The sequence below is a fragment of the Trachypithecus francoisi genome, unplaced genomic scaffold (genome assembly GCF_009764315.1).
Source record: "Trachypithecus francoisi isolate TF-2019V2 unplaced genomic scaffold, Tfra_2.0 Lachesis_group8, whole genome shotgun sequence".
Lineage (NCBI taxonomy): Eukaryota > Metazoa > Chordata > Mammalia > Primates > Cercopithecidae > Trachypithecus > Trachypithecus francoisi.
Window position 1 is genome coordinate 111,222,303 of NW_022681473.1, and position 21,715 is coordinate 111,244,017.

Consider the following 21,715-nt stretch of genomic DNA (forward strand, 5'->3'; position numbering starts at 1 on the left):
TGTTTTTTTGTTTTTTAAAAAATTTTATATAGTATTAAATATTTATAATAGAGATGGGATCTCACTATGTTGGCCAGATTGGTCTTGAACTCCTAGCCTCAAGCAGTCCTTCCACTTCAGCCTCCCAAAGTGCTAGGATTACAGGCATGAGCCACCATGCCTGACCCAATTAATTCTTTTTTTGGCTCACTTTTTCTCATCTGTCAAACAACCTGACTTGCCTATCTCACAGGATTGCTATGAATGTCAGTAAAGTACAGATAATTGGGGATAGAATCTTACTTGGCCCATTCAGAGCTAGTAGAGGTCTACCTCCCAGGGCTTGTATGATCATATAAAGGTTTAATCTAATAACCAGAATTTAAGGGATTTAACCTTGTGCTATGAGCTACCAAAAAAAGTAAGGGGATATAAAATAATGTGGTGATACCACTCTGTTACAACTGAGGCATTGAGGATATGACAGAGTAGAGAAGAAGGTAAAAGCTATTGATTAGGAGGTTTTAGTGTGGTGGTGAAGTGCATGGTGTCTGAGGCAGACCATTTGGGTTCAAATAGTGGCTCTGCCACTTACTAGCTGTATAACCTTGGCCAAGTCCAATTAATGTTTCTGTGTCTCAGTTTCTTCATCAGTAAAAATGGGATAATAATAATAGTTAACCAGTTATCATAAGGCTAAAATAAATATATCTAAATTGTTTAGAATAGTGACTGACTCCTTATAAATTATATTGTGTTAGTTTTTTTTTTTTTTGTGGTAGGGGAGGAGTCTCGCTCTGTCATCAGGCTGGAGTGCAGTGGCGCGATCTCAGCTCACTGCAACCTCTGCCTCCCGGGTTCAAGCGATTCTCCTGCCTCAGCCTCCTGAGTAGCTGGGACTACAGGCTTGTGCCACCACACCCAGCTAATTTTTATATTTTTAGTAGAGACAGGGTTTCATCATGTTGGCCAGGATGGTTTCTATCTCTTGACCTTGTGATCCATCTGCCTCGGCCTCCCAAAGTGCTGGGATTACAGGCGTGAGCCACTGTGCCTGGCCGATTTTTTTTTTTAATTCAGGCTGAAATATATTAAGGAAAATTTATTGGAAGGCCTGGAACTTGGGCAAGGTCTTGAAAACAAGCTAAGATCTGGATAATAGAACAGAATGGGAGTGACACGTTTGTGGCACGTTAGGAGCCCAGCTGGATTGCGGAGGATTTGAGTGTAGGGAAAATGGACTGAGTAGGAGTCTGATTATAAGGGGGTCTTAAAAATGTGCTTATAGTATTGGAAGATAAATTTTCAGGTCATGAAGTGTAACCATCCTACCACAGATGAGGATATTGAGTCTTACAGAACTCACATGACTTTTCCTCAGGATACAGTCACTGCAAGGGCTCGTGTGGGAGCCAGAAGTAGAGCCCAGTCCTGAGTCTTTTCTTTCTTTCTTATCTTTCTTTTTCTTCTTTCCTTTCATCTTCCCCTCCCTTTTTTTCACTGGGGATATCTAGTTGAATCAATCTCTTAAGTGTCTTAGTGATATGTCATAGTAAAAGTGATAAGAGCTGTCACCCAGGTGCTAGAGGCGGAAGAGGCGTCCAGACAGCTTCAGAGAGACAGACACCCTTGATTGGACTGGGCTGGGAAAGCCAGGCAGAGAGAATACAGGTTCTTGGGGAGGGCAGTGAGATGCAGCAGCGTTTAAGGAAGATTATTATGCAAGCTGGTGCATTTTAAATTAGAGACTAAACACACAATGGACAGAGAGACTGTTGGATGGATATGACAACAGTAACAACAACATCACTTTTTAAAAGCCTGTCTTAGTTTCACTCAATTCTCCATCACAATCCTGTAGGGAAGGCCTTGCTTTTCCTATTTTACAGATAACAAAAATGAGGCTAACAGAGATGAAGAAACTTGTCTAAGGTTATCGTGCTTGGAGGATGTCCTTGTTTTGTTACTGGTGCTGTTTTTTTTTTTTAAATCATGCAAAAATTCTAACCTATAAAAAAATACAGAGAAAAATACAGTAGAACCCTTACTGCCATATTTGTTTCAGACATATTTTTAAAATTCATACTATATTACAGATAAAGTTTCCATGTACCCCTTCTCAAACTCATTCCCCTTTCTTCCCCCTCAGAGGTAATCAATATATACTCTTACATGAGTGTGCATCCTTCTCACCAATCTTCCATTCGTTTATTTCATGGGTAATCTATAATTAGTAGATAAATATGTATCTATATACAGATGTATGATGCCCATTTTGCTTAGTCAATATTATGTTTTTGGGATTTTACAATCATGCTTTTGAACTAAGACATGGTCTTGGTTGAATATTGACGCATATTTAGGTTTTTTCCAGTTTTCATTATTTCAGACAATGCCCTGTGCCCGTCCTCGTATGCCTCCTTGGGTATGCATGCAAGAGTTTCCTTAGGGTATAAGTCCCCAGGAGTGGAACTCTGGTTCATGGGCAGATGGACATCTTCAACTTTACCCACAAGTGCCTACAAGTTACCAGTCCTTAGAATTACTGTCTTTTTAACTTCTGCCATTCTGATGGGTTATAAAATCCTGTCCTATTATAGATTTAAATTACTTTTCTCTGATAACTTGTGAGCCTGAGAATCTTTTTACATGGTTTTAACCAAATGAGATCGATTTAGACATCCTCTTTGGCAACTGGTTATTTTCATTTAACAAAATACCTATGTGTATCTTGGGTCTCTTTATGGCCTTCCGTATCCATGGCTTTCACATCTGTGGATCCAACCAACCACAGATCAAAAATATTTGGGGAATAAATGGATGGTTGAATCTGTACCAAACATGTACACAGACCTTTTTTCTTGGCTTTATTCCAGAACAATATAGTATAACAACTATTTACATAGTATTTACATTGTATTAGGTATTATAAATAATCTGGAGATAATTTAAAATATATAGGAGGACATGCATAGGCTATATACAAATACTACTCCAATTTATAAAAGGGACTTGCCCATCTCTGGATTTTAATATCGGCAGGGAGTCCTGGAACCACTTCCTCCCAGATAGCTGAGCAATGATTATATTTATATGTTCATAGTACATATGGACATGGTACATAGTATTCTAGTATCTGGAGGTGCCATGATATATTTATTCAGTCACCCAAGGGTGGACTTTGGGATGTTCCCAGTTTGTTTGTTTGTTTGTTTGTTTTGGAGACAGTCTTACTCTGTCGCCCAGGCTAGGATGAAGTGGCACGATTTTGGCTCACTGCAACCTGCACCTTCCGTGTTCAAACGATTCTCATGCCTCAGCCTCCCGAGTAGTGTGCGCCACAATGCCCAGCTAATTTTTTCCACTTTTAGTGGAGAATGGGTCTTATCATGTTGCCCAGGCTGGCCTTGAACTCCTGAGCTCAGGCAATCCGTGCACTTCAGCCTCCCAAAGTGCTAGCATTACAGGCGTGAGCCACCCCTCCCGGCCCCAGTTTGTTTTTTTGTTTGTTTTTTTTCCAAACAAAACGAACACATTTTATAAATGAAATAATTGATAGGGTTGGGTGACAGATTAGATATGAGGACTGAAGGAATAAGAGAAGCCAAAGATTAAGGGTTCCTATAACAACAGCTAGCATTTATAGAACGCATATCATGAGCCCATTTGTGCTAAACACTTTACATGTATTATCTCATTTAATCTTTATTGCAGCTGTGGTAGATGCTATCATGATCCCATTTTGAAGATTGCAAATGAGGCTTTAAAAGTTTATATTATGCCCATTTGTTGCATCTAGTGAGTAGTGGAGGAGAAAACTCAGGCAGTCTGACTCCACGGCTCCAAACCTTGTTTTTATGCTGGCTCTAAGAGATTTATAGTCTCCTAGGTAATAAATGGGAGTAGTTTTAGTTATAGAAATGGGGCCACTGGAAAGGAAAAATCTTTTGCAATGGATAGGTATTTTTGTCTGTGTTTTTAAGATGAAGAAACCAAGGAAGGATCCATTAAGTGACCTCATTTCCCCAGTTGTTGGGTTTTTCTTCCTTTTGTCCAGTGCTCGGGGACCTGAGTTTAACCCTTGTTCTTACGAAAGTACAGTTTAAATACCATCTAATATAGTTCAAAGTAAGAATAATGCTTATAAAAATCAAAATTATGGTTAGATTCTTGGTTCTGATTCGGAGATCCTCAGATAACGCTGTTTTCCCCAGATTGATCTGCCTTGGACTTTTTTAATGATGAACTATAAACCCTCGGGTTAGAATAGGTTATCGCCCTAGTCATTGTTTGGCTATATAGTGCTTCATACACTGAACATTATAGGATAACCAGTTTTCCAGTAAAAAGGAAAACAGAACGGAAGCATTTAGACAAATAATGCCTCGAAAATATTATTCAGGTGAGCGTTTCATTATTGGTCCCTTTCCCTGCCTCATGTTAGTCTTCGAAGCCCTCCTAGGCATACTCTTGCTTGGATCTGAGTAGTTTATGAGCCATGAAAGAGACAAGGAAATTGATCTCAGACTCTCAATATGAAATTCAAGTAGGCTTTTATTTCTATAAAGTAGATGGCATTCTGGGAATTGTAGTTCAAAAAAAAAACCACACATACACACACAAAGCTTGCCTTAAAACCAAGGAAAATTTCTTTCTTCTTGCTTTTATAATCAATAATTTTAAAAGCTGCCTGACAAATCACTTGAGTCCTGCACTTGTGTTTTGATGTTACTAGAACCTCCTCAAAGCAATTATTCCCTTGTATCTGACCAAAGTCAAGCCATAGTTCAATGTATATGGATGAGAGAAAACCTTTTACTTAATGGAATTTGGAGCCGCATTGACTGTAGCGAATAAATGAAGAGTGGAGAGGGGATCTTCACATGATAATCCTTAAACCCCACTCCAGAACTGGCCTTATGACACTCAGCACTCACGAAGAAAGAGATCTGTGTAATTCCTAGAGCATTAGAAACAACCTCTTCAGTCGTGGGGACTTCTGAAACCTTGTATATTAAAAAAAAATCAGAGAGCAGCCATACAGTATTTTATATGTGTGTTTAATAAGGTCTTATTAACAGGAATATTTATATAATTAGCTACCATTTGTAAAACTCTTTGCTTTATATATACAATCTCATTTATCCTTACAAGAGCCTCTTGGATAGGCATTATTATCCCCATTTTGCAGATAAGGAACTGAGGATCGGAGAGCTGTAGAGGTATATGTAGTTACTAGATAGTAGAAACGGAAATTAAATTGACCTCTCTCCAAACGCCAAAGTCTGAGCCACTAATTACACGTATCTAGATAGGTAATCAAGGATTGAGCTGATAAAGGATTCTATTTCACTATCTTAAAACTATGACAATTTCAATACAGATTAAACTGAGGCCAGAGTAAATATGCATGTAAAATGATAAACTTTAGGAAAGTAATAAACATTTTTAGAGGATATTGTGTCCTTAGAGTAGATAGACATTAATTATATTTTCCTTTGGGCTGGGAGTTCATGGTAGCCATATTCTTCGGCACTTGTCCTGGGAAACATGTTTTCATGCAGTGAGGTCTGCAGTGCTTTCCTCTCTGATCACCTCAGACCATAACCTCCACAAAAGGGCCCATATTCTGTCTAAGAAACCACCTTGTGTTAGAAATTAATAGGAGGGAGATAGGCACATGAGGAATTACTAAACTGAGTATTCAGAATTGTCTGAAAGTGAAAAAAAGGGACTCCTAATAATCTGCATTTTTTTTTTTTTTTTGAGATGGAGTCTTGCACTGTTGCCCAGGCTGAAGCGCAGTGGGGTGATCTTGGCTCACTGCAACCTCCACCTCCCAGGTTCAAGCAATTCTCCTGCCTCAGCCTCCCAAGTAACTGGGGCTACAGGCGCATGCCACCATGCCTGGCTAATTTTTTGTATTTTTAGTAGAGACAGGATTTCACCGTGTTAGCCGGAATGGTCTTGATCTCCTGACCTTGTGATCTGCCCACCTTGGCCACCCAAAGTGCTGGGGTTACAGGCATGAGCCACCGTGCCCAGACAATAATCTGCATTTTTATTGTTGTATATAATTGTTAATCTCAGATGCTTTCATGTGTGTTGTTTCTGATTAATAATACGAAAGTCAGGTGAAATATTGAATGATGACTTCTAGGGCTTGAAGAGTGGCACTGGATAACCAAAAGAGACCACAGGTAGAGAAAGACTTAGGGAAGACCAAAACTCAGGATTTTCATTTCCTCCAAATTTCCCAGGCTGTTTTGTAGAATGCATCGGGAATATTTAGGCTGAGACTAGACTACTGTCTCTCCATAGGTGGTGTAGAGATGTTTTTCATACTGGGTAGGAGATTAAAGAAGCATCTGAAGTTAGGTCTAATATGCTAGGACTATTGAGAACATTCTAGGAGCTTTCAGCAGTCAACTTTCATTCCCATTGATTTCTAGCAACATTCATCCACGTTTTTTTCTGTTGCTTTTTATTAGATTTTCAATTTAAGGCCATTGTTTTGCCAGCCTCTTCCAATACATTACACTACCTGCCATGTTCTAGAAGTTTCCATGCAGTCCTCTGGGAGTAGCTACAACACTTATTTGTTACTGATCACATGGGAATAGTTATATCAGAGGAGTGACTTTTTGTTAGGTATTAGTCATTTCTGTTTTCTGTTCATTCATTTACTCACAAACTATGCTTTAGTTAAACCCCGACACGCTCCTCAGAGCAGGCATGGTGCCATCGTAACAGATGAGCAGATAGAGGGAAGTAAAGGGTGTGCACGGGCATGAATTGTGGCTATTAAAGGCTGAGTCCCCGCCAGAAATGCTAACGCCATAGTGACTCCTGAGGCTTGTTGCCCCAGAGAGAACCACTAGTTCCTTTCTAGGTTATTTCAAAACTAGGATGCATTATTGTGTTAAAATAAGCACATACATAGTGAGTTCAAAACCTCACAGAGTGTGATTTATTCAAATTTAAATGATGTACAATGCTGTGAGTTTATCAAGAGGATCAAGAAGATTGTAACAAAATTACTAAAGGGATGCTTTAATTCATAACCTTTGCCTTTTTGTTTATTTCTACTCCCTGACAAGTTTGAAAATATAGAAAACTTTAATGTAATTTTTTAATATATGGAATTAAAAATAAATGATTTTCCCAACACTTCCATATATTGCTAGGTTTTGCCTGATAGGCCCAATCCAACTAATAAAGTAATGGATTATTAGAATTGTTAGGGCTCATAAAGATCAGCCAATTCCCTTTATTTATTGTACGGAGAAGGAACCCAAGAACTAGAGTGGTGGAAAGACTTGACCACGCTCACATGACGGGTTAGTGGCAAAACTTGGACTAGAACCCAGGTGTCAAGACCACTCCATTGCCTTATGATATCACAGCTGCCTTGCAATTTTAATGCTGCTAAATCTGGCATTTAAAATATAAGAAACTTGGCTGGGCATGGTGGCTTACGTTTATAATCCCAGCACTTTGGGAGGCTGAGGCAGGCAGATCATTTGAGGTCAGGAGTTCGAGACCAGCCTGGCCAATATAGTGAAACCCCGTCTCTACTAAAAATACAAAAATTAGCCGGGCCTGTAATCCCAGCTATTCAGGAGGCTTAGGCACAGGAATCGCTTGAACCCAGGAGGCAGAAGTTGCAGTAAGCCAAGATGGCACCATTGCACTCCAGCCTGGGGACAGAGCAAGACTTCATCTCAAAAAGCCAACAAAAAACAAAACAAAACAAAACAAAACAAAACAAAAACATAAAAAGAAGAAGAAGAAGAAACTCTACCTAAAGAAAGTGTAAGAACCTGCACATTTTATAAATCTAGGTCTCTGTCTCTTAGCTATTATTTTGGAGAATGAAAAAAAACACTCGAGCCTTCCTTAGAAAATGTCTGGCATGAGCACTGTAAACTCTCATTGAATGAGAGGAATTATGTTTCTAAATACTGTGTCATATAGCATTTCCCTTGTGAAGATGCAGCCTTGGTTTCACATGACATAATCTTAATAGAAGTGAGGTACTAGAATTTTACATTGCAATTACAAACATGTCTTCTTTAGATAATTTTCATTTAACTCACAGATTGTTCTTGAATCAAGACTGGTACTATTAAGAACCCAGGAGAAATATCTGGTGTTTTGCAGTCACAAATCTGTTATCAAAGAGAAAAAAAAGGACTTCGGTTGGAATTATCCAAATTGTGTATTTTTATAAATAAAATTCACTAAATAACAATCCAGCCCCTTTAGTGTGTTTCTATAGACAGTATTTGACCTTCATTTCATTAAATCATCCTTTTTTCTATTCAAACGCTTAAATTCTTAGCAAAATAAATGCCTGCATTGAATAAAATTTTCTGGATTGCAAATAACCTTCACAAAGCATTTCAGTATATTTGTGGAACCGTTTTATTTCATATTTACAAAAGTGAATTTTTAATCTTTCGGATTTATTTCATTTTGTTTACTTAAAAGCTGTTGATAAGAAGATTAAGGCGAACATAGAATTCAGAAATCCTTGGAAGCAATGATCAGTTTTATAGTTCCTTAAAGAAGCATTAAAAACTTTACACTTAAACAAAAATTGAATTTGCTGTTTGTATGCATAAAAGATTTAATGGCATATAAATTGGGAATAATTATTCTGTTTAAAAGGATTAAATTAAACCTAAATCAATAATAACGTGCAGTTTCAATTTAACTGCCTACTTAAAATGAAGTGACAAATAAATAACAGCTAAATGATTAATAGCAATGCTTTTATTCACCTCCTCAACAGGCAAAATGGCCAGTTATTGAATATTTTATTGTGAGTGCAAAGGATGTTAATTGTACTAGAAACATGCTCTAATTTTAGTAATTTTTTGATTGAATACAATGTTGAATATGAAGCTCTTCATTAAATGGAGATTTTATTTTATTTTGTTTGAAGTTATCACAGTAAGTACTCAAACATGGTCCATTAAAGCCAGCAAATATCATGGCATATGCATGTGAAACCGTCCCCCACTCCCTTCCTCGCTGCCTCCATTTCTAACCTAGGAATCTGAAGAGCAGACCCTGCATCTGCTGTCTGAACAGTAACAAAAGAGTTGTGTACTCGTTTTCTGTGTAACCTTTCCATCAAATGGGGAGGAAAAGAGGTGCATGTTTTGTGTGCAGATGATTACTGATGAAAGGGCACTTCACACTCATTTTGTCCCAGTGTGTTGACCTGGACCACAAACACAATGGAACTTCCAAGCACACAAGCTCAGTACAATGGGGTTCTTCAGTATCATGTTCTATTTTGACCATTAGATTTGTTTCTGTGAAGTATTACAGCTTTCCAGGTTCATGATTTTGCAAAACATAACCACCTATTTGTCTCCACATATGGTTTCCATCCAGAAAGGGGAGAAAGGGGATGTTGTAAGATAGTCTTTTCAGGTGTAAATGGTGCAACATAATTAAAACTCTTATAAGAGCCACATCTTCAGGCTTTACCCTTATATATACACATTCTTAGAGTTTCTCTGATTCAAAAACACTTTTCTCAGCCAGGCAACTCATTTCCTCTAGTGTGTTTCTAAATCCTTTGTACTTTTCTAGGTTCCACTTAAAACATCCGTCTTTTCTTTAGTGGGTGATATTGCTTCTACAGCCATTTAAGAATGGAAATTTGGCTTGAACCCAAGTGGCTGAGGTTGCAGTGAGCCAAGATCGTACCACTGCACTCCAACCTGGGCAACAGAGTGAGACTCTGTCTCAGAAAAAAGGAAATTTGCTGAGGCTAGAAATTACAGCTTTTTCAGAAGGTCTAAAATAATTTAATTCTCTGAGTTTTACCTTATTCATCATCTTTCAGCAATTGTTCAAATGTTTCATCATGTGAAAGTACTGACGTTTCTTTTTTTTTTTTTTTTTTTTTTTTTTTTTTTTTTTTTTTTTTGAGACGGAGTTTCGCTCTGTCACCCAGGCTGGAGTGCAGTGGCCGGATCTCAGCTCACTGCAAGCTCCGCCTCCCGGGTTCATGCCATTCTCCTGCCTCAGCCTCCCGAGTAGCTGGGACTACAGGCGCCCGCCACGTCGCCCGGCTAGTTTTTTGTATTTTTAGTAGAGACAGGGTTTCACCATGTTAGCCAGGATGGTCTCGATCTCCTGACCTCATGATCCGCCCGTCTCGGCCTCCCAAAGTGCTGGGATTACAGGCTTGAGCCACCGCGCCCGGCCTGACGTTTCTTAATCCCATTCCCTAAACTGTGGTTTGGCCATTCTCCACTGTGCCTAAGTCGTGATTAAACATTTTTAAAAGTGGAGTTTTAAAGAGAAAAATCCCTTGAGATCCATCACCAGAAGCATAATACACAACAACGGTGTTATGTCACAGGGACTGAATGTGATGCACAGCAAGCAAGGCTAGTGCTGGAGCTGTCTGACACGTGCTTCTACAGCCAGTCCTCATGGAGTCCTTACTGTGTGCCAGGGACACAGTTCCATGCATTTAGATTTCTATTTTTTTATTTTTTATTTATTTTTTAGACAGTCTCATTCTGTCGCCCAGGCTGGAGTGCAATGGCACAATCTTGGCACACTGCACCCTCCGCCTCCCGGGTTCAAGCGATTCTTCTGCCTCAGCCTCCTGAGTAGCTGGGATTACAGAAACGCGCCACCATGCCCGGCTAATTTTTGTGTTTTTAGTGGAGACGGGGTTTCACCATGTTAATCAGGCTGATCTCAAACTCCTGACCTTGTGATCCACCCACCTCGGCCTCTCAAAGTGCTGGCATTACAGACATGAGCCACCATGCCTGGCTGCATTTAGATATATTAATTTGCATAATCCTCTCAATAACACTGTGAGGTAGGTACTGTTATTTTTTTTTAATTTATTTATTTTTATTGAGACAGCGTGTCGCTGTGTTGCCTAAGCTGGAGTGCAGTGGCACAGTCATGGCTCACTGAAGGTTCGACCTCCTGGGCTAAACCATCCTCCTGCCCCAGCCCCCCGAGTAGCTGGGACTACAGGCGCATACCACAGTACCTGGCTAATTGGTTTTATTTTATTTTTTTACAGAGACGGGGGTCTCTGTTGCTCAGGCTGGTCTCAAACTCTTGGCCTCAAGTGATCCCTTTGCCTGGACCTCTCAAATTTCTGGGACTACAGACATGAGCCACCACACCTGGCCAGTACTATTATCCCCATTTTATTGATGAGGAAACTGAGGCACAGAAGTTAAATAACTTGCCCACATTCACATAATCTTGTGGCACCAGGAAATGAATGCAGGTAGTCTAGGACCCTTGTTCTTAGCTGCTCTGCTGTACCATTTCTCAGAACCAAAATAATCCATATTATCATACAGAGAAACAAAGCACCACAATATTACATATGATGGAAGGAGGCCTATAGTCATGACTGTGGAAACTATGTCCTTATCAGCTGACACTGGTTAAATACCATGACCAGTAGGAGTGCATAACTGCAGAGATGGAAACCAGGAAATCTATTTCTTTGAACTGAAGACTACCTAATTTTTAAAAACAGTGGGCATTACTCAGTTATTTATTTTTTCATGAGTCTATCACAGGATCATAGAACAATGGAGTTGGAATGGACTTTGCAATATCATCTAGCAACTGAATGTGGAAATAAGAGGCTAAAATACTTTTGTGATAAGTCACATTCTCCTGTTTTAAATACCCATAACGTCCTGTATTTCTTTACGCATCTAATTCATTAGTTGATTTCTGTATTACAGTTGGTGCATAAAGCCTGTCCTCCTCATTGAAGAGTAAGATCCAGCAGCCTGCTTCTGTTTTCCTTGCTGCTGTACCTTCTGTACCTAAGATTCTGCCTGTATGTAGGGAGGTGCTCCGTGCATATCTGTTGACTGGCTGATCCATTCGTTGATTCACATAAGGCAGACACCGCAACCCACTTTCTTCACTGTCACCTATGGGAATAGCAGCAGGATACAATGCAACATGATGTGCAGGAGCCCGATCCAGAGCAGACTGCCAGGCTCTGTGACCTTGGGAGAGGTACATAAGCCCTCTAAGCCTCAGTTTCCTCATCTGTTAAATGGGGGTAATAATAGTACTTCCCTCAACATTGTTCCAAGGAAATAAACCTGAAGACTCACGACAAACATTCCCTAGATCATCAAACAGTAACATGTGCTCTCTTTCCACATCTCACTCCTGGGTGAGTAACAGAACAGTGATCCCCAGTGTTGTCACCTGTGAAAGGTGGTCAGCCCTGCTCTAAACAGTACAAAGTAGAGGATTACCTGTTCTAAGCTTTCCAAAAAGGACTTCATAGCCTCTGTAGATAATCCCTTCCGGAAACTCCTCACTTTGGCTGTCCAAATGTATTTACATCTTACTAAAATCTTTGCTTTCTAATTAACTCTCTGGTTAATTTTGTTAAGCCCGAGGTGCTTCAGGAGTTTGCAACGTCCCTCGAGATCTGACCTTTGCTTACCCTTGAGCTGTGCTCCTCAACCTGCCCTCGTCTCACCCTCCATTTTGTCCACACAGACTTTGTTCTATGAAAGCACCACATTGTCTCTGCCTTCACTCCTTTTTACATGCTGTTCCCTCAGGCTAGCATAGGCTTCCTGCCCTTCTTAGCCTTAGCTCTGAGCTACGCTGGCACTTCCTCCAGAAGGCTTTCCCTGACCTCCCAAGATAGGACTGGATGTCCCTCTGAGTCCTGGTGGCCCGGTGCTCCTCATCAGAGCACACATCACTCCAAAGTGTCAATTACTGTTTCCTGGTCTGTATCCCCTACTAGGCTGTGCGCCCGCCGCTTCACCATCTACCACTATTCCTATAGCTTCATAAGGGCTCAATAAATAAGTACCTGCTGAATCAATGAATGAGCAAATGAATTAAGAAAGTTAAATTCAGTTTTTTTCTTTCAGCACAGCATAAATATGGGAAAATAGCACCTTTCTTTACAAAAAAATCTGTATTTACTTGAAGATAATAATTGAGCTTTCTTCCCCACCTAAACAACCACAGTTGAAACTTATGTTTAATTCAGTACAATTCATATCCCTGCCCTATGATGCTTAAGGGTCAAGTGAAAGGCAGGGACAGGAAACACCGTGAGTTCCTAGGACAGTACATCACTTGGGAGAAACCTGCCCGTCAAAGCCCCAGAGGCAGGTGACCCTGCAGGGCAGGGAGGGGTTGGGCGTCCCATTTTCTAACAAATGTGGACCATTCCCATTTTGCTGAAGGAGAAGAGCATGTCTCTTCTCTTGTTGGAAAAGGAGGAGCCACTTATTTCAAGAAGTTCCTCATCACAATATGTGACCTAAAAAATTCAAAGTGACAATTCAGCAAGGCGTGACAGTTTTGGCTTTTTGCTCCAGTTTTTGCTTTACATCAAATCAAAGAAACCCGGGTCCACATTAAGAAAAGTAAATTAACATTAGGGGGGACCATTAGTTTGTTTACCCAGCATACAATTATGTCCTCTGTAAACGGGAATATCAAATAGCATAAAAAGCCTAGGTGATTTACATTTTCTTTTTGATTAGAGGGTTGCATCTACTGTACTCAAGGATGGAAAATCTCTCCCATTTAGCTTTTTGAAGATCAAAGAGGCCATTAAATATGCCATATTACCAGCTTATTATTTTTTGTTGTTGTTGTTAAGACTGGGGGTGCTGTACAAATTGAGATTGTCATGGGGAAAAGGAAGACTTTATTTTGGGTCACATGAACTGATTATAGGCTCTTTCGTTTTTCTCAGGCAGGACCGTCTGCTTAACCTTTTCTTCAGATAGGCCCCTCCTGCAGTGTCCAGTGCATTCTGACTGTCGACTGAGCTACGTGTGCATAGCTGACAGCCAAGAGGCTATGAACCTTTCAGTGAGCCGTGATCTGGTCTGATTTGAAGCCTCGGGGATCTTTCTGTAGTACATTAGATACACTCTACAAAGGCAAAATGAAGTGAAAAGCAAAATCACTGAAAAGAAGAATGAACCTATATAGGTATTCAGTCAAGATAAAGCCTTGCTTTCCCCCAAAAAGGAGCAGTCCAAAGCAAATGTTGTCTAGGCAACAATTCACAGTTCTCTTTCTAAATAGCCAGATGTCTATACAGTGATGCATTGCCTGATGACAGGGGTACGGTCTGAGAAATTTGTGGTTAGGTGGTTTCAGCATTGTGGGAACATCATAGTGTACTTATACAAACCTAGATAGTACAGCCTACTACACATAATTTGTACAATGTGTTACTGTACTAAACACTGTATGGAATTGTAATACAGTGGTATTTGTGCATCTAAACATAGAAAAGGTACAGTAAATATACAGCATAAAAGTTTTTTAAATGGTACACCTATATAGGCACTCACCATGAATGGAGGTTGTAGGACTGTACGTTTCTCTAGGTGAGGCAGTACGTGAGCGGGCAGCAAATTTCAAGGCCTAGGACATTACTGTAAGCTACTGTGGACTTCAGAAATACTGAACACTTAAACTCCTCTAAATTTATTTAAAAAAATATTTCTTCATTAATAAATTGACCTTAGCTACTGTAACTTTTTTACTTTAGGCACTTTTAATTTTTTTTGACTTTTTCACTCTTTTGTAATAACACAGCTTAAAACACAAATACATTGTACAGCTGTATAAAACTTCTTTATATCCTTATCTGTAAGCTTTTTTTTTTCTTTTTTTTTTTTTTTACTTTTTAAACTTTTTTGTTAAAAACGGAGACACCAACACACGTATTAGTCTAGGCCCACACAGGGTTAGGATCATCAATGTCACTGTCTTGCCTGTCCATACCCTGTCTCACTGGAAAGTCTTCAGGGACAGTAACACACATGGAGCTATCATCTCCTAGGATAACAAGGCCTTCTTCTGCAATCCCTCCTGAAGGACCTGCCTGAGGCTGTTTCACAGTTAACTGTTTAAAAAATAAGTAAGACTGCACTCTAAAATAATGATAAAAAATATAGTGTAGTGACTGGGTACAGTGACTCACGCCTGTAATCCCAAAACTTTGGGAATCTGAGGCGGGTGGATCACAGGAGGCTAGGAGGTCAAGACCAGCCTGGCCAGCATGGCAAAACCCTGTCTCTACTAAAAATTTAAAAAATACAAAAATTAGCCAGGCATGTTAACATACACTTGTAATCCCAGGTACTCTGGAGGCTGAGGCACGAGCATCACTTGAACCCGGGAGGCAGAGGTTGCAGCCAGCCAAGATCACACCACTGCACTCCAGCCTGAGCGACAGAGCAAGACTTGTCTCAAAAAAAAAAGGATACTATAGTGTATTAGCCTGTTCTTGCATTGCTACAAAGAAATACCTGAGTGAGACTGGGTAATTTATTTTAAAAACGAAGTTTAACTGACTCACAGTTCCGCAGGCTCTACAGGAAGTATGATTCTGGCATCCGCTTGGCTTCTAAGGAAACCTCAGGAAACTTACAATCATGGCAAAGGCAAAGGGGGAGCAGGCCTCTTATAGCAGAGCAGGACCGAGAGAGGGTGGGAAGCTGTTATACACTCTTAACCAACCAGATCTCACCATAACTCCCTCACTACTCAGTACCAAGGGTGGATGGTGCTAAGCCATTCATGAGAACTCTGTCCCCATGATCTAATCACCTCCTACCAGGCTCTACCTCCAACATTGGGGATTACAGTTTGACATGAGATTTGAGTGGAGACACAGATCCAAACCATATCATATAGTAAATACAAAAGACAGTAACATAGTTGTTGATTATCATTATCAAGGATTATGTGCTGTATATAATTGTATGTGCTATACTTTTACAGGACTAGCAGTGCAGTAGATTTGTTTGTATCAGCAGCACCACAAACATAATGAGCAACACGTTGTACTATGATATTCCGCGGACTACAGCGTCACTAGATGACAGGAATTTTTCAGCTTTATTACAGTATCATAGGACCTCAGTCATACATGTGGCTTGTCCTTGACCAGAACATTGTTAGTCAGTGTATGAAATGTATTACCAGCCAAAGTGTGAAACACAGTTTTATCTTCACCAGCTAAAATACTGAGTCATTGTTCTTGTACATAAGTAATTGCATTCATTGAACCACAGTGATTATTGGTTTAACATTATAGACATTTGTTTTTCAGTTGTTTTCTGACACTTAAATTATCCCCCATTTTTATTCCGTATTTCAATGAACTTGGACAATTAAGGCCTTGCGCCCTTATGTGTAGTGTGTGGGTCTAATTGGGGCCTGGGATCTGTCTTTATGTTTATTAATTAATTAATTTATTTTAAGAGACAGGGTCTCACGCTGTCTCCCAGGCTGGAGTGCAGTGTCATGATTATAGCTCACTGTAGCCGCTAACTCCTTAGCTCAAGCAATCCTCCCTCCTCAGCCTCCTGAGTAGCTGGGACTACAGGTACTATACCATACCCAGCTAATTTTTTTAAAAAGTTTGTTGCAAAGATGGAGTCTCAGTGTGTTGCCCAGGCTGGCTTTGAACTCCTTGCTTCAAGCGATCCTCCTGCCTCGGCTTCCCAAAGTGTTGGGATTACAGGTATGAGCCACTGCACCCTGCTGTGATTTGTGTTTAACATACAGATAATAAAAGGAAAACTATAGGAGAAAGACTGAGGTTGATTTCAAATAAAATGATCAACTGACTATAAGGAGTGAATTTATTTTAATTAAGGACTTGACATTTCTCTTCTGCCTTGGGCAGGCAACAACCAATAGAAGACAAATATTCAGACCTCCGCTATGACCCGAACTGGAAGAGTAAGAAGGAGGAAGGTCAGCTGCTGTCTGTGGAAGCGTTGCCAGAGTCCCCGGACAGCTCTTTAGAAAATCTGCCTTTGGCTCCCCTCTACCCTTCCCAAGAGACGTCGGTGGAACTCTCCGGGGGAAAAGGCGAGCAGAAAGAGAGTCCACAGAGTGCAGCTTCTTTGCTTGGTAGTGAATTTTTAAGCCCAAACTATGAGCATGGTGGCCTTCGCAGCAAGCCGTTTTCAGAGCTGAGCGACAATGACCTGGAGGAGAAGTCGAGCAGCCTTTCTCAGTACGGGAAGAGCTCAGGTTCACATAACGAGGTTTTCCTGCCGGGATCACATGGCCCTCGGCGAAGGAAGTCCAAACAACATTTTGTGGAAAAAAACAAGCTCACTTTGGGATTACCCACCCCTAAAATGGACTCTTATCTTCAACTTCACAATAAAAAAAGAGGGGAATCTTATCCAGAACAGGTACGTAGTGGCTACTTTAAGATATCTTCTGGAACATTAAACTAGCAGTTGCGTTTGTTTGAAATGTCTACATACCACTTCCTTTAGGATGACGATAGCAGCCACCTAGCTGGGTAAAACAAATGCTTCCACAGCATACCCTGTATGTTTATGTTTATATTTATTCCACAAATTCTTATGACCAAAACAAAAGCCACCAATGGTTTACAGTGTAATTGCTACAAGTCAATTATTGCTATGTCAATTATTATATCCAAAATTGCTATAATTACTATAAGTAATTATAAGTCCATTACTATGTCAGTTATTATATCCAAAATTCTCCATTCAAAGAAATCTAGAACTTCTTAAAACTGCATTTTCCAAATGACAAAATATAGAACTTAAGCATTTGATTCCCTGTGTTGATTACCTTTGTTACCACCGCAGCAGAGGTTTTCAACCCTGTTAAATGCCCCAGCACATTCTGGTTAACGTGGAACGTGCCCCGGCTCACATACAGAAGCGATTCTCAACTCAAATTGTGTATACATATTGGGTGGTCGGGGAGAGGGTAGGGTACAACATAAGGTGGGGTTTTTTTTTTTTTTTTCAATCTTCAGATGTTTCTATAAACCCCATTGAAAATCACATCATTTGTTATTGTCCTGTGTAAATGATATGATATAATTAAACATTAGTCGCTTTATTTATAAAATTGGGACAGTAATAAATGCCTTCTCTTCCTCATCAGGTCATTTTAAGAGTAAATTCTCTCCCACATGATGGATTCAAAACCTTTTGGAGCCAGTAAACTTAGTTCTATTTCACAGGTGTACGTAAAGATCTTATCCGCCCACCCCCTATGGGTATGTCCAGGGATACAGGACAAGAATGGGGTTAGAAAGGTAGAGTCCACCACTCTTACTGGAAAAAGAGCTTGATATTTATCACCTGCTAACGTGAGGTCATTTTTCAAATACAAAGGAGAGGTTATTATGTTAAATGTGGTTGCCCTTAGACCTATTCCAAATCCCAATTGGTTTTTTTTTTTAACATACTCTAACCTGTTCTAACCTCTAAGCATTTTCTAACAGAACAAAGTAGATGAAGTAGATGAACATTTGTGGTTTTTATTCAGAGACTCCCTTTTTTTGTTTTAAAGAATTATGTCTGGTGGCGTGTTGGCTCATGCCTGTAATCCCAGTACTTTGGGAGGTCGAGGTGGGAGGATCACTTGAGGCCAGGAGTTCAAGACCAGCCTGGCCGACATGGTGAAACCCATTTATACCAAAAATACAAAAATTAGCCAGGTGTGGTGATGCATACCTGTAATCCCAGCTACTCGGGAGGCTGAGGCACAAGAATCACTTGAACCGGGGAGGCGGAGCTTGCAGTGAGCTGAGATGGCACCACTGCACTCCAGCCTGGGTCATAGAGTGAGACTCTATCTCAAAATAAATAAATAAATAAAAATAAAGAATGACGTCTGGTGAGATGTGGGCTTAAAAATACTTTAATTAAAAAATAAAAATAAAATTCAAAAAAAGAATTATGTCACATCTTTGCCATTGTACTAATAATTAAATGAAATAGGTGTAGTATATCTAGCTGAAATAGTTTAAAAACTAGGTGAATTCAAGCAATTTTTAGTATTTTTACCCAATTTTAGATGTTAATATACTCTTGTTCCATAACACTTACATGAAATTTTGAATTTTGCTTGATTGCTCATTTAAAAATGTAAATAAATTCAACAGTCCAATATCTTTGAAAAAAAATTTCTATTGAGACAGGGTCTGGCCTTTCACCCAAGCTGGAGTGCAATGGCACGATCATAGCTCACTATAACCTCAACCTCCTGGGCTCAAGCAGTCCTCCTGCCTCAGCCTCGGCAAGTAGCTGGGAACACAGGCATGCACCACCACATCTAGCTAAGTTTGTTTTTAAATGTCTTTATAGAGATGGGGATTTCATCATGTTGCCCAGGCTGACCTCAAACTCCTGGGCTCAAATGATCCTCTTACCTTGGCTCCCAGAGTGTTGGGATTACAGGCATGAGCCACCATGCCTGGCCTGAAAAATGTTTATAGCCAGTAATTTATCTCAAACTAGGACAATATTTTTCATTACTAAAAAGTGTTCTCAAAAGAAGCTGATCTGGAAGGAGAACATTTGGGGTTTTTCTTCATTTAGAAACTCTCTTTTTCGTCTGAGGTCAAAAGAAATAGTTCTATTTCCAATAATAAAAGGGAGAAATATTTATTGTGAACTCTTTAATTGTTGATTTATTAATCGCTAGTTTTGTTAGTAGTTATAAGTTAATTTACTAAACAATATTAGGGAGTATTAATTGTCAGTGATTCCGCAGCTTAATTTTCTTTTCTTTGTGCCGTGGAGGAAAGTTTCTTTAAGTTCTTATATTACTCTCTGAAGGGGCCATTGACTTTTCCCAACACTTTCTCCAAGTTCAAATATCTAAAGGCTAATTGTATTTAAAATTTTCCCTTTACCATTTTCCAACATATATGTACTTCTTGCTCCTATTATTATATATATATATATTTTTTTGAGATGGAGTCTCGCTTTGTCACCCAGGCTGGAGTGCAGTGGCGCAATCTGGCTCACTGCAAGCTCCGCCTCCTGGGTTCATGCCATTCTCCTGCCTCAGCCTCCCCAGTAGCTGGGACTACAGGCACCCGCCACCACACCCAGCTAATTTTTTGTATTTTTGGTAGAGACGGGGTTTCACCGTGTTACCCAGGATGGTCTCAATCTCCTGACCTTGAGATCTGCCTGCCTCGGCCTCCCAATGTGCTGGGATTACAGGTATGAGCCACTGTGTCTGGCCGCTCCTATTTTTTTTTAAGAGATTACTCCTATTATTTTTTTGAGACGGGGTCTTGCTATATTGCTGGAGTGTAGTTGCTATGCAAGATTCGATCCTCACACCCTGCAGCCTTGAACTCCTGGGCTAAAGTGGTCCTCCTGCCTCAGACACCTGAGTGGCTGGGACTATAGGTGTGCATCACTGACCTGGCTTCCTATTATTTTAAAAGAATAGAAATGAATTTGACCTAACAGTGACATAATGATATATGTGATTTAGTGAATTCTAGTCAGTAGCATTAAATGATGGGGTTTTTTTTGTTGTTTTTGAACCATTATTCATATGTAGACGTGTGTGTGTCTCTTCTCCTGATACAGATTATATGTTCCCTATGGGCAGGAGCCAGGGTTTGTGCTCATTTTTAATCTTCATAGTCACCAGCCTAATACACTGAAAAGGCTGAGTAAACATAAGGGAAATTAAAAATGTATCTCTTCCATCACCTCCAAACTGTCTACTCTTTATTATAACTTGAAGTTTATATGGGGGGAATGTCATTTCTAGAGCAGTAGTTTGCAAACCTGGCTGGATATCAGAATCACCTGAGAATTTTTTAAAGTGATTTGTTTTGGCCAGGTGCCGTGGCTCATGCCTGTAATCCCAGCACTTTGGGAGGCCGAGGTGGACAGATCACCTGAAGTCAGGAGTACGAGACCAGCCTGACCAACATGGAGAAATCCCATCTCTACTAAAAATACAAAATTAGCCTGGCTTAGTGGAGCATGCCTGTAATCCCAGCTACTTGGGAGGCTGAGGCAGGAGAATCACTTGAACCCGGGGAGGCGGAGGTTGCAGTGAGCCGAGATCACGCCATTGCACTCTAGACTGGGCAACAAGAGGACCTCCGTCTCAAAAAAAAAAAAAAAAAGTCATTTTTTTTGGCCTCACTCAGACCAATTTAAATCTCTGAGAACCTGAGCATCAGTTTTTCTTTTTTGTTTTTCATAAAGCTCCTTGAGTATTTCTAATGTGAAGCCAGGTTTGAGAAGCATTGTTCCAGACTAGAGCAGTAGTTCTCAGCCTTGGTTTCACACTGGAATCACCTGGAGAATTTAAAAAATATTGATTCCCTGGATGAACCACTGAAATTGCAATTCAGCTCATCTGGGCTGCACTCTATGGGGAGTCCGCCACACTCCCCAGGTGATTCCAATATTTAGCCAAGATTGAGAATCACCGATCTAGAGCAGTGGTTCCCAAACATTAGCGTGCACCACCAGAATCATCTGGAGGGCTTATTTTAAAATCTTGCTGGACCTCATCCCCCACATTTCTGATTCAGCAGGTGTAGGGTGGGACCCAGGGATCTGAAGTTTCTGCATGGTCCCAGGTGATACTGCTGCTGCTATCAGGCCTACACTTTGAGAACCAGTGATCTTTTGCTTCTCACAATTTAAAATGCTTATGAACCACTTTAGCCTCTTGTTAAAATACAGATTGTGATCCAGTAGGTCTGGGGTGAGATGCAGAGTGTGCTTTTCTAACAAGTTCCCTGGAGATGCAAGGCTGCTGGTCCATGGACCACCCTCTGATGAGCAAGGGGCTAGAACAGAGAACACAAAGGTTTTATCAAAATCTAAAAGTCAAAGTTGTGTAAGTCATTATCTACAGAGCATTGATGTTT

At 40.2% G+C, this 21,715-nt stretch overlaps 1 protein-coding gene across 9 annotated transcripts in view; it reads left to right on the forward strand.

Moving 5' to 3' along the window:
- The window catches only part of JHY (junctional cadherin complex regulator), a 72,285-nt gene that overhangs the window by 4,260 nt on the left and 46,310 nt on the right, over window positions 1-21,715 (forward strand). For 8 of the 9 annotated variants that reach the window (XM_033204345.1, XM_033204346.1, XM_033204340.1 and 5 more), the window contains one exon: window positions 16,703-17,222. In XM_033204345.1, coding sequence (XP_033060236.1) covers window positions 16,703-17,222 — 520 coding nt within the window. Of the gene's footprint in view, window positions 1-16,702; window positions 17,223-17,955; window positions 18,672-21,715 lie in introns of those variants that run through there. The other variant, XM_033204349.1, reaches the window with a different exon arrangement.